This window comes from Anguilla anguilla, chromosome 3 (genome assembly GCF_013347855.1).
Source record: "Anguilla anguilla isolate fAngAng1 chromosome 3, fAngAng1.pri, whole genome shotgun sequence".
NCBI classification, from domain to species: domain Eukaryota; kingdom Metazoa; phylum Chordata; class Actinopteri; order Anguilliformes; family Anguillidae; genus Anguilla; species Anguilla anguilla.
Window position 1 is genome coordinate 21,696,665 of NC_049203.1, and position 13,164 is coordinate 21,709,828.

The 13,164-nt window shown below is 46.3% G+C and overlaps 1 protein-coding gene across 1 annotated transcript; it reads left to right on the forward strand.

The window, feature by feature from the left end:
• The first annotated feature begins 1,820 nt into the window (after positions 1-1,820).
• LOC118222516 (inhibin beta B chain-like) lies at positions 1,821-11,906 on the forward strand. The gene is made up of 2 exons (XM_035408162.1): positions 1,821-3,270; positions 9,231-11,906. Exons 1-2 carry the CDS (start codon positions 2,883-2,885, stop codon positions 10,022-10,024), a joined length of 1,182 nt encoding a protein of 393 aa, XP_035264053.1. The 5' UTR covers positions 1,821-2,882; the 3' UTR covers positions 10,025-11,906.
• The last annotated feature ends 1,258 nt before the right edge of the window (positions 11,907-13,164 follow it).

Here is a 13,164-nt window from a genome sequence, read left to right on the forward strand (position 1 = left end):
GTATTTGCAGACTAATATTTTATTATGCTACATGTGTGATTTTATAACAATGCTGTTCTATACTTATGTAGCCTAATCCATCTTGGCTAGTCGCAGCGTCAATCCACATGACCCACTAACCTAAATCAAGATACCTGGAAGTCTTATAGGAGCAAATATATTTTTAGAAAGTGCTAGGATTGCTTTTTCGTATAGCCGAAGTAACGTTATTTTCCTTCGAAGTGTCAAATTTAGACTACTGTTTCTTTGAAACGGCCTGTGTTCACTGCATAATTGCTAGCTAAGAGTGTTGTCGTGGTTGAAATGCAGTCTCGTTTCAGTTTTGGCGTCTGTAAAAGTGCCCAAATGTTTAGAAATCACAAAACAGCGAGAGTGAATCAAAGAATTAAGAATATACTGTAGGCTTCAGTAATTCCAATGTTTAAGTACACTGACTGGACTATAGGTGGTGCTCTTTAGCCATACAGTTCCGTGTTCCTCATTTCTTACGTTAAAACGCCCTGTATTTCATTTGCGTATAAAAACGCCTTGACTATTGAATGAGAAAAAAGTATACGGTATTAAATTAAGTGTGACGTAGGCCTACTTACATTTATGTGACGTCAGGTGTCGCCGAAGAGGCATTCCTAAGTCATAAAGTGGGATCCTCAAAACATGAATTTACACAGCACTGGGGCATATTAATTTAAATTCCAAATTATGTACTGAAAATAATCACTGAGAATAGAACAACGTGAGCGGTGTGACGCAAAGCTACAGTTAAATAGAGAAGAGTTTGGCTATCTACGAGAAATTGAGACTGACTCTTCGGGATTCATGATACAAATGCTTCTTTGTTGGTTAAAGAAATCACTGCGAATTGCAGTGAAAATAAAACAGACCTCTGTGTGTTAGGTGGTCACGTTTTCTGTGTCGGGTTTAATTAGCTAAGTAGGCAGGAGAGGAGTTGGAACGCCACAGTTAGCACAGTGACCGCGTGTCACTGGCGCCCCGCTCCAAACTTTTATAGGTTACCTGAAGGCAACAAACAATCGCCACACATCCTGCCGAGCGTCCCCCGCCTGAAGTTTATGACACCTGAGATGTTTGCTGTCACAAGGGATGGTCGAAAATAGTACCACTACAAATGAAAGGGGCCGCAGCTCGCTGTCAAAAGACTACATATGGGTTTCGGGTTCACCAAATATCCCTTTAAACCACTAATTAAAACGTTCTATTGGTGCCGACACAACGCACTCATATTGGAAGTTGATTTTAATAGTGATATTTCTTGGGGATATTTTATTTATATTGAAACAGTTCCAACAGGATTTAAGGCGGATAGGCTATATGACAAAAGAAGTCGATGGAACCATTTCAACAAAAACTATGAGCGTAACAAAAATATATTTTTTGAATTAAATGTTTTTGTATTCGGCTACAATTATTGCTGTAGGTCACAGGTCGTGGAAAAAGATTTGAACAAATAAGAATATCATACACCAACGTTAAAAATAATATATCAATTTCTTTTTTTCTATTATTAAATTATATCTTGTTATAAGCCAACGACTCCGTCATTTCACTAAAGGCAGTGAATGGTCACTTTCTGAACAGTACATCCTAAATGTTAAGTATTCTCTTTCGAACTGATTTTGTGTTATTAATATCGAATGTACCTTAAAAAGCCAGGATCGATCGTAGTATCGTAGTACTAAGTCCCCCACATGAGTTTGTAAGTATAGGCTACGAATCGAGCTATATCATTTCCACGATTTCATTGTTGTTTTGTGTGGCTGTTTAAAAAACAACAAAAAAAAAAACCCACGTCCAGATTCACATCTCTGTTACTGCAAGTCAGATGAGCTCAGCTCGTTTTTTCCCCTTTAATATTTCCTCTGTGAGACTGCTACACAAGTTAGTTTACCTTAGCCCTGGGCATAATCCCTTCTAAATACCAAGAGTCCAGTTGGTGGAACGTCCCACGTGGTTTCCACTCCTGTATAAAAGTTTCGGTGTATTGTGGCACAATGTCGTGACTGAAAGGAAATAGCCGATCCGAAGATTACATCTTTTTTGCTAACGCATTCATACACACCGCGGGACCCGTTTGCAGATCGGAAATTAAAAATCACTTGTTTCCAACAAATGCGGCAAAGATCAAACGCAAAAGAAATAAGTGGATGGCGAGTGACAAACTGGATTCTGCAAACCGCGAAAGGCGAGAAATGATTTAAATGAGCGGCTCTTTTTACCTCCTTTCAACTTGGAATTTCCGCGCAGCAGTCTTCGGAAGCTTTGCATCGCTAAGAAGTTTATTTTATTCTGTTTATATGCTTGTACTCGCTTATTTCTATGTTTCTGTTAAACCATGGCGTGACGCGTCAGGCGCGCTAAAGTGCCATTCAACTGCTATAAAAGGTGCAGATTTCAAGTTCTCTGGTCAACATTGTTTTTCTGGTGGAGTTGCACTTGGGGGCTATAAGTCAACTAGTTCATTCACTCAGACAAATCTGAGACAGAGGGCAAAGCCACTGTGTGCTGTCCATCCGAGTCCCATTGATTTGCATTCCAAATTACCAAAGACTCAGCAGTATAGGTAATTTATCAAAGAAAATGAAAGGAATTACCTTCTAGCATGAATATTATTATTGAATCGTATCAATAATAGCATATATTGCGGCGCATGGGAAAAGAATATTCGACAACACTACATGGACTAGATTTGATAACTAACCGATTTATTTTTCTCAAACTAAATTTATACTAGTCCTAGGGGTTTATCCTAGGAGTTGGGACTTAACTGAGAAGACGAACTTGAAGATACTTCTGTATCCTCAATTGTGACTTAGACTCAAATAATTTATTTCCACGGCTCTTGGGAATAACTTTTGAAAAATAAAATGAAAAGGTATTGTGTCAAAGTGGCTTGCTTTGTGGCTTGCATACTTTCAATCCGCTGCACACCGGCGCCGGGGACCGAGACTCAGACGGTGTCCCAGGATACGTGTGCTTCATGTGGGCTTGGACAACCAGAAGAATCGGGCCGGATGGACATAGACTTTTTGGAAGCAGTGAAGAGGCATATCCTGAACAGGTTGCAGATGAGAGAAAGACCGAACATCACCCACCCCATTCCGAAAGCTGCAATGGTGACAGCGCTGAGGAAACTTCATGCAGGGAAAGTTCGGGAAGACGGGAGGGTCGAGATACCGAACCTGGACGGACACGCTACCTACAATAATGAAGTGCAGGAGGACACCTCGGAGATTATCAGTTTCGCGGAATCAGGTGCGTAAACAGCCACCAGGACTTCTCATTCCATGCGCATTGTTCTTTTGAATGTCACGATGATGCTACGCAAACGTATGTTTACTTACAGGTTTTAAAATCGGCGTCGTAGTAGAATCAATACTGCCAACTACAGGGTCTACTGTCGCGAAAGGGTTAACAAGAAGCTGGTTCATAGTCGGTCACATGCATTGTCACGGTCAAGTCGCTTCTAGCGTTCCGACTCTGGATATACCGTCATAAATGAAGCAAAAGCATATTAGCCTATACTGTAATAGTAGGCTGGATTAAATGCCTAAATATTAGTTTATTTCCAATGGTAACGCAACATTTGTTTTTAATTTAGGATAGCCCCTAACATCAATGACTGTGATCATTCAGATGGAACTTGAAGGGCTATACGATCACAAGTTGAGCAGGCTGTTTACACCTCGGGTCATTACAATGCATTTGTTGTAGTATTTTAGATATCTTAAACTTGAATTGGCTTTACAGGGTAATAACCTCTCAGCGTTCCTGATATGGGAATAACGCGATGAGTCTTGCGAGGGTTCTCTGAAATGCTGATTATAATACACATATTTTCCCTGGAATATGATATTTTAATGGATGTCAGATGTCTAATTTGACCCGTAATAATTGGTGGAAGAACGGATACACGCACTGCGTCTTGGTGAAGACAGTGAAGTCAGTCAAAGAGGCGAGATACATCAGCGCATCGAAAACATTTAGCCTAGGCTATGTCATAAATCCTGAGAAATACATATAATATTACAATGCCATAAATGTTAACAAGACAATGTGTGTAGACTCGATTTAGTGTAGAATTCACATTAATTGAGAGTTTTCCAATAAAGCAGCATTTATCTGAGAATAAAAAGCTCATGCAATAGCGTAGCCCAGTCCCCAATTGGCGATGTCTATTCTAAGAACCTCAAATGACCCCTCTCGTTGTCCAGGGAATAGAGTAGATGCTTTGAATCTCATTTCAGGGAAAAAGCTTCGCTGCGGCATCAATGCACCGATATATAAAGCTCCCTTTTAAGGGAAAAAAGAAACTTCAATTGCCCATTTACTTTCACCCGACTCCCAGGAATGCTTATATAGCTGATGTAAAATAGGTTCTTTCCCCCCAATTCAGAGATGATATACACCCCTATTAATCACAGTAGGCTACGTTAACTACATACAAAAATAGTCATAGTCAGAACTACGTCTTGCAGAATGTGTCTCACAGGTGCATTCGGTGATTAAAAAATAAAGGAATCTTTAGATTTCGAAATCTTTACGCATGACTTTTATATTTTAAACAAATGGAGACGCGCAATAGCGTCCTTATCATATACTTCATATCCATCATACAGAATAGCTGTAATACATTCGTGACTAGGGAGTGCAGTTACAGAGGATTCCGACATGCGTCTCTGCTACGTCATGTCATTATATAATACAAACTATCTAAAACAGCTGTAACAATGCAAAATATATTTCAGTTGCGTAAGGTGGGAGCAAAATTTGGTGCCCATATTGCGATTTCTTAAAGAATGTTTTTAAATTTCAAATGTTCTCCAAGCCCCTCGCGTTTTCACATTATTCACAACACCTTTGAACCTTTGTGCCGCATTCGGCTGTGGGATTGGCTCCGGCCCCCTCTCTCTGACGCGGGGCCAACTGGCATTAACCTGAGTGTGGTGACTGCCAGGCGGTCATGGCGCCGTGACAAGCTCCAGGAACAATTTGCGGGGACGCCGCAGAAAGGGGACTTGAAATGATCAATGGTGCCACCTGCTTAGCCCATGTGCGTTCAACTGTTGCCACTCGGAGCAGAGAGACGCTTGTCTTTTACCGGCTCCATTGCCCCAGAGCCAGCGTTAGCTGGGATCTCTGGCAGAAATAAGAACCCTGCCCTTATTGGACACGCATCTGCCCCGCTTTTGACTTTGAATGGGCACTTCGTTCACAATGGGTTTAAGTCCGCGTTCATTTTCTTAAGACTTTCAAATCGAATGGGGTTGTGTTTCAAGTGCAGGGTCATCTTTTTGCTTGTAAAAATCTTAGGATTCTTGATGGAAACGTCAGGGAATTTTATATATATTAACTTTAAATCGACGGGTGTAATAAATGAAACAAGGACATATATAACTGTGCAGTGGTCAAATAACTCTCTCTCTGTGCATATAATCGTGTTCTCATTTTACATTCATCCTCTACATCGTTAGCATTTTATTCTGCTTAAGGGCCCAGTGATGCAGCCAGTTCTCATGAAAGAAAGATGCTCTCACTGAAAGGGAGAACTGGAGCAGGGTTCAAAATTGAGCCGCCACAAAATTCCAGCGCTCTCAAACTAATTGAGTTTTAATGCTCAAAAATAGAAGCACAATAAAATAACAGTGTTCAGGAAACCTTAGGCAAGGCCGCCTCTTTCCTTTCTGTTTGGAAGTTAAAAGCATGAATCACCTCTGCTGCCCGGTGTCCAATAGCAGTGAGTTAATACACCTTTGTGCGTTTATCTGAAAGAAAGATCGCGGGTCACCGTTGAAGGTGAAACCGCTCATTGTCCCGCTGAAAGTTGTAAAAAGAATGTTTTCCACGGTCCAGTCGGTCTGGCTAGCGTTTTTGTTTTCTGAGCTTTTTATTTGCCGAGATGAAGGCCTCGGTTCCATCTGAATCGGCAACCTCGTTGCCCATCAGCTGTATGTGAGAATGCAGCCTCCAGAATGTTCCAGAATGTTCCAGAGTGTTCCTAAAGGCTTTGGTAGCCTCAGGACCGTGCGGCCCTGTGCTCCCTGCTCAACCCCCCCACCCTTCACTCCCACCCCAAATCCCCAAACATCCATCCCCAAGCCTCCCCCACCCCTCCAGTTTCTGTGTGATTGGCAGGTTTTAAATGTTATCTTCTGGGTTGCAGCTCAAACCCCTGAATGCATCTGCCACTGTGGGGAAGATGAGGATCTGTGCCAGTGATGTGGCGCTCGTGACACCTGTGGGCAAATATTGACAGATCCTGTATGCTGCTGCCATAGAAATGGAAAGAACTGGCACACTACCAGTAGGGCAGAGAATGCCCCCTTTTCCCTGGAATCCTAAATTATTGGTATGGTATATTGGATTAGCCTATATTGGATTAAAAAGACCCATCAGTCACATGGGGGTTTCTTTCAAGGCGAGAGTTTGTTGTTGTGTAACGCGTCCTCTAACCGAGCTCTAATCTTTATTAAAGAGCAGAAATGGGTCAGGGGGCTCCAGTGTTAGGTCATGTTCAAGGCTTCGCAAGCATGCAGCCCCCCCGCCCCGCCCCGCCCCCTCGCCCGCTCGGCGTGAGTTCGGCAGCCCCGTGCCGCGCACCCCGCAGCCCCGGTGACCTCGCGGCGTGGCCTGCCTGCTTGTTTTGCTGGTGTCCGTGGAGGTGCCGGCGTGTGGTCCCGCGCTGACGGAGACGTTGAGTAATGAGATGGAGATTACCTGCCTTGTGTTGTGTGGCAGTGCGGGCTGGGACACGCCCGGCCGTCGGTGGGCCCACCCAGGAACCGGCCTGCCCCTGCCTGCGGCACAAGCGCTCAGCAGGGGAGGGGGCTGCTGACCCTGCAGACCTCCCATCCACCATCCCCCTCTCTGCCCCTCGTCTCTCTCCTCCTCTCCTCTCCCTCTCTCCTATCCTCCCTCCTCCTCTCCGCTCCTCTCTCTGCTCTTCTTGACCAGTCCTCTCCTTCTCTCCTCCTCTCCTCTGCTCCCTCTGCTCCTATCCACCTCTCCCCTCTTTCTACTCTCCTCTCCCCTTTTCCTGTCTCCTTTCTTCTCCTCTCATTTCCTCTCCTCTCCTCAGCTCCTCTCTCCTCCTGTCCCCCTCTCCTCTCCTTAACAGCTGGGCTCTTCTTCATTGGCGGGGTCTGTCCCAGGACTCTCAGCCAAGCCTGGCAGGACAGGGGCAGTCTACAGCGCGGTTCATTACCCCTGTGATGGCAAACCTGTGGTGTGGTCTGCATATCTGAACATCCCCCTTTCTGCAGCTGTATTCTGAAGTAACAGCTCAGGAGAGGGTAAATGTTGCCGCTCAGACCCGGCTCAGAGTTGTTATCAGATCTCTACAGCTGTGAAGTGGAATCTGTGGTTGTACTTCACGGTCCCTGAAGGGGATGGATGAGTAGCTCATAGGGGTGTGTGGCACAGCCCAGCTTTTTCCTGTCAGGCCCCGTGCGCTGCGCAGACGCATGGCGGTCCTTTCCGAGCTGCGTGGTGATGGGGCTGCCCGTGTGACATCGTCTAAACCCACCCCCTCGCCCTCCAGCGCTGTGCTGTGAAGTCACTCTGAAGCCATCGCTGTCCTAGGCCTGTGGAGGGAATTGCAGGGTCAGGACACAGGAACGCAGCGCACCGCTCCCATTTTACAGAAGCTTTTGAATAAAGCTATCAGTGAGCTTTGAGGAACAGGAGAGAGTGGATATTTGGTGCTTTAGCCTTTAGGTCAGAGTACTGCTATGAGGAACAACAGCCTGTAAGAATCAATTGCTATACACACACACACACACACACACAAATATACTGTATATATATATATATATATGTGTGTGTGTGTATATGTGTGTGTGTGTGTGTGTGTGTGTGGGTGTAATGGTACTGAAATACTGTATCCCTATCAAGAGCAGGGCTGCCAGGTTAAGTTTGAGTAGCATTGTGAGGGTGTAAATCGCTGAAAGGGGGTGGAGAGTAAACTGAGTGACAGCTAAAGTGGGTCATCCATTAGGGCCAGCTGTTGACACTGACCCTGTCAAATCAGTTTGTGCAAGAAGGGATGAATTAATCATCTCACCCAGCCCCAAGAGGTACCTCCCCCACCCCCAAAACCCCCACCCCTGACCCCCCTTCCCGGGATTACAGCTCAGATGAGATGAAGAACAGAGGGATATGTTTTTTTGTCTGGTACAGCTTTAGACTGTAATTCTGTGATTAGCAGAAGAGAAAAAAAGGACATAGTAAACTACAAACAAATGCATCGTTGGAAAAAGGTGCCAGAGAGGCCGTTGCCGGTTTGGGTAAAGCTCCCCTTTGGGTAGAGCCAATGGGGAGGGGAGCTTCAAACGGGCCGTTTCATTTTTATCCTAGTCGGGCTTTCACGGTAAAGGGTCACGCTCCCTATGCCAGGCTGTGACATCACAGGGCTCATTGTGGCCCCGTCTCCGAGAATCATTTAGCTCAAGGTTCACAGTGAACCCCCTGAACCATCGGCGCTGGAGGGAGGGGCCCCCCTCCTCCTCCTCTAGCCCGCCCCAACTGCCCCGCGCAGCCTGATTCCCGGCCAAGCCGGCCTGACCCCTCCGAGGTCCCCGTCATGGCCCGTCCCCTCAGAGTGGGGGGAAAAGGGGGAGGGAGGGGGCGTCCCAGCAGCGACTTTGCCCGCTGACTTTCGGGTTCCGGGCAGCGCCTCTGTCCGTTCGGGGGCCAGAATCTGTCCGGTGTCCAGGATCTGTCCGGAGTAAATCTGTCTGTCCGGCGGTCAGCGTGTTGGCTTCATCAGTTCCTGGAAGGCTGGATTGTCGCTTCTCTTTGTGAGGAGGGTCAGAGGCAGCGGCCGCTCCGCATGTTAATGTTGCCCCAGCGCTCCGGCGCAGGGCGGCTCGCCCTTATCGCTCGGGTCGGGGCCGTGTGCCGAAACGCTACGCTAATCTGAACAACACACTGCAGTCAAGGAGACACAATTGCCCGTGTTTCCTGAGACTGATATTCTGATCAAATTGAATAAGAGGAGGTAGTATCCCAGTAAATAAAAACAACATTCAACAAATAAAAACAAGTTAAGGAAGAGGTTTAGTAATCCTGAGGTTAATCCATTTTAAAATAGAAGAAGTAGTTCCTCTGTTGAAATGCGGCTGAACGTGTGGAAAGGAGTTGTACGCGTAGCAGGATTCTGTCAGCTGTACAAAGTGCGGACCAGGTAAATAACCCTCTGTTCTTTTCTCCCACAGATGAACTCGCATCATCTAAGTCCAGCTTCCATTTCCTCATCTCCAACGAGGGCAACCAGAACCTGTACGTGTCCCAGGCCAGCCTGTGGCTGTACTTCAAGCTGCTGCCCTCGGCCGCGGAGAAGGGCTCGCGGCGCAAGGTGACGGTGAAGGTGTACTACCAGCAGACGGGCGCGGCGGCGGCGGCGGCGGCGGGCGGGCGCTGGGGCCTGGTGGAGAAGCGGGTGGAGCTGAAGCGCAGCGGCTGGCACACCTTCCCGCTGACGGAGCCCGTGCGCGGCGTCTTCGAGCGCGGCGACCGGCGCCAGGACCTGGACGTGCGCTGCGAGGGCTGCGAGGCGGCCGCCGTGCTGCCCGTCCTGGTGGACCCCGGCGACGAGTCGCACCGGCCCTTCCTGGTGGTGCAGGCCCGGCTGGCCGACGGCAAGCACCGCATCCGCAAGCGGGGCCTGGAGTGCGACGGCACCGGCGGCCTCTGCTGCCGCCAGCAGTTCTACATCGACTTCCGGCTCATCGGCTGGAACGACTGGATCATCGCCCCCTCCGGCTACTTCGGGAACTACTGCGAGGGCAGCTGCCCCGCCTACATGGCGGGCGTGCCCAGCTCGGCCTCCTCCTTCCACACGGCGGTGGTGAACCAGTACCGCATGCGGGGCATGAGCCCCGGCTCCATGAACTCCTGCTGCATCCCCACGCGCCTCAGCACCATGTCCATGCTCTACTTCGACGACGAGTACAACATCGTCAAGCGGGACGTGCCCAACATGATCGTGGAGGAGTGCGGCTGCGCCTGAGCCGCCCCCACCCCTGCCCCCCCCACCCAACCCGGGGGGGCAGGACGCTCGAACTCTCAGACTCCTGTCGACAGGAAAACAAAATAACGTTACGAAAATAATCATAGTAACAAAGTAATATTTATGAACTCTTTTTTTGTACTATATACATATATATGCGTGTATACATACAGACATAGATGTTCTCATGGACACACTTACAATTATGCACATGCACACACACACACAGGCACACACACACGCACACACACGCTCATGACATACACAGGCACGTTCAAACACTTGTGTACATATATTTATGTTTGTTAATATTCTCTGAAAATATGTCCTATCAGTTCTGCATGCATGCAAGCCAATCCTGTGTTACATATGCAGATGTGCAGAGGTACCTTAGGTCTTGATGTCAAAGGGATGTAAGGAGAATAGTAATCATCAGATTATATTTTTCTAGTTTGCCATTTCTATACAAATAATGGAGAAAAAAAAAAGTTATCCAACATTCTGATGAGGACAGAAAGAGCCTGAGAATGCCAATGAAGGAGGTTTACCGGACTGCCAACACTCACCTAACCTCTTTCTACTTTATTCTTCAGCAAAAAAGAAAAAAAAAAGCAACAAAGACTGTGTTTAAAAAGAAAAAGCACTGACAGCTTAACACTGAAACAACAACTTCTCTAGAAAACAACATCAGCACTTCTGACAAGGAGTAACACATCACCACTCTTTTTTTTTCCCACTGAAGCATTCCTACAGTATGGCAAACTCACTACGGCCAGAACCAATGGGAGTTTACCTGTCAGTTTCTCCACACCTGCTGTCTGAACCGTTCCAGTCTCCGCGGAGCAGAGGCCTACCAGTCTTGGGAAGAGGACTCGAACGAACGCTACCGCCAGACTAAGTGCTGACACCGTGACCGTGGCACGGACTCTCTCGCGCCCGGGAAGTGGAACCGTTAGGCAGGGTGGGCAGGCCGGCTGTAAATACAGAGAGACGGACCTTGCGTCACGTCATAAAGCTTCCCCTGCTCACAGGGCTTGTAGCATCCTTTTTAAAAAAAGATATCCAATGTACTTAAACAGCTGATGCAAAGAATCTCACTTTGTCTCTTCTCAGTCAGCCGAAGTGAAGAGTTGCCATATTGCTCAGTTGGTTATGGAACAGCATAGCACTTGTAAATCTCCTAAAATGCACATTTTATAGCACTTGCAGATTTGAAATGCCTTTTAAAGGGTACTAAGTGGTGCACCTACCCTTGCTCACTGTTCTATTAAAATAAGTGCCGCATGAGCTATGCAATGTATAGTATTGACCCATACCAGACAAACTGAACTTTTGTAGTTTTTAACTTTATCAATACTTGAATTGTAATCTTTCGCTCTTTCTTCAAAGCGACTGATTGTTACAATGTTTGCACTGAAAAGTTGCGTGATTAGTTTAAAAAAACTGCCATTGAAAACAAAGTTATTTTTATAGAAGCAAATTGAATTCTGTTCAAATGTATTATACCTAATGATGGAACCAAAGAGGCCAAGATTTTAGCTATTATAAGATGGCGAGGCCATCGCATTATTTTGTAAAATACTCTGTGATCATTTGAGAGGCCTAAACACTGTATCAGGGTACAATATTATGGATTCCATTTTCAGCTCCACATCTTTTCTATTTTGTATAGTAGACAAATGGAATATTACATCTTTTTTTTCATCAAAATTAATTCATTTTCAGTTTTCTATTTAATAAAAGTACTTTTTAGTTCCTGTGCCAGAATCATTTAGAATCAAATAAATGTCATCTCTGTACAGTTTATGTAAAATATAAAGATGCTTTTAAAATATTTTGTTCTTTGTAACTGTTAAGAAATAAAATTCTTACTCTGCATTAATATTGAACTCTGGAGTGTTCTGGTGGGAGGGGGACTCATTTCTGATATATAATAATATATAATAAAGGCTACATTGTTATCAACAGCCTGTCCATAATGCAGCATTTTTAACAGGTGCTATTGAAACACAAACAGTAAAAGTCCAATATATGAATGCTCATGTGAACTATACATAAGTAAAGTTATTATTCTGGGTTTTGAAGGAAGGAAAATAGTTAAAAATATTATAACAGTAGCCACACTATTTATTTGCTGATTGAATGTCCCCCAGTTGTAGTGAAGACTGTTGCATTACATGACATTACATTTATTTCTCAGACCAGTTGCAGCGATAACAAAAGTTTTGGCCCCCTCCCGCCTTTTTTATGTAAGGATCTTTCTGCAGTGATTGAAGCAAAGCACGTTGCTGTAGTGCATACAACCCGTGTGTCAATAAAGATCCTCGGCTAAACGGTCCATTGCTCCCCACCTTCCCCTCTACAGTACCAGCTCACCACAGCACTGATGACCCCGACTCTAACTTTAAACCTAACCCTAACCGCCGCAATCTGGACAGGTATTAGCTGACCCCGAAGTCAGAACGTACCTGTCCCTGAACAAAAGAGGCGCCCGGCGCGGCAGTAATTACACCTGAGTGACCGTGTCAGGGCTGTGCGGGTCAAGTGGCCGGCCCCGGCGGTGCTAAGACTGCGACTGGGAGAGCGGCCCGGGCTCACGCCGGGACACCCGATAACATCAGATTGGGTTTCCCCCAAAGCCCCGCTCGCTGTTCGCTCGCGTTGTTGTTTCGAGGCCAGAGCGGGCGTTAACGAAACGGAAAAAAAAAAAGCACGCCTGGAGGCATCGCTCAAAACAAGAGGCAGGCCCACACACACCTAGCCCTCCGCAGAAATGCTGCAGCACGGCAAGCGCTCTTCCAAGAACACGTCACACGGGCCGCATCCATCAATATCACAAAACGCGCCGAACGTACCCATTAGCGGCTGCCAAGGAGCGCGGACGCCTTGACAACCGATGTGTGAAATGACACGTTTGAGAGCAGAAGGGTATCTTCTTCACAGAGTAGGACTGGGATGAGTCAGCACTGGGAGGGGAGCCGGTAGAGAGAGAAAAACAGAAAGAAAGAGACAGAGGAATGGAAAGTAAAAATAAAGGGAGGCACAAATACTGTGGGCAAGATGGAGAAGGAAAGAAAGGAAGAGACAATGAGAGAATGACAGGGGACAGGCTTCAATTAACATTCGTCCTTAACCTTGAC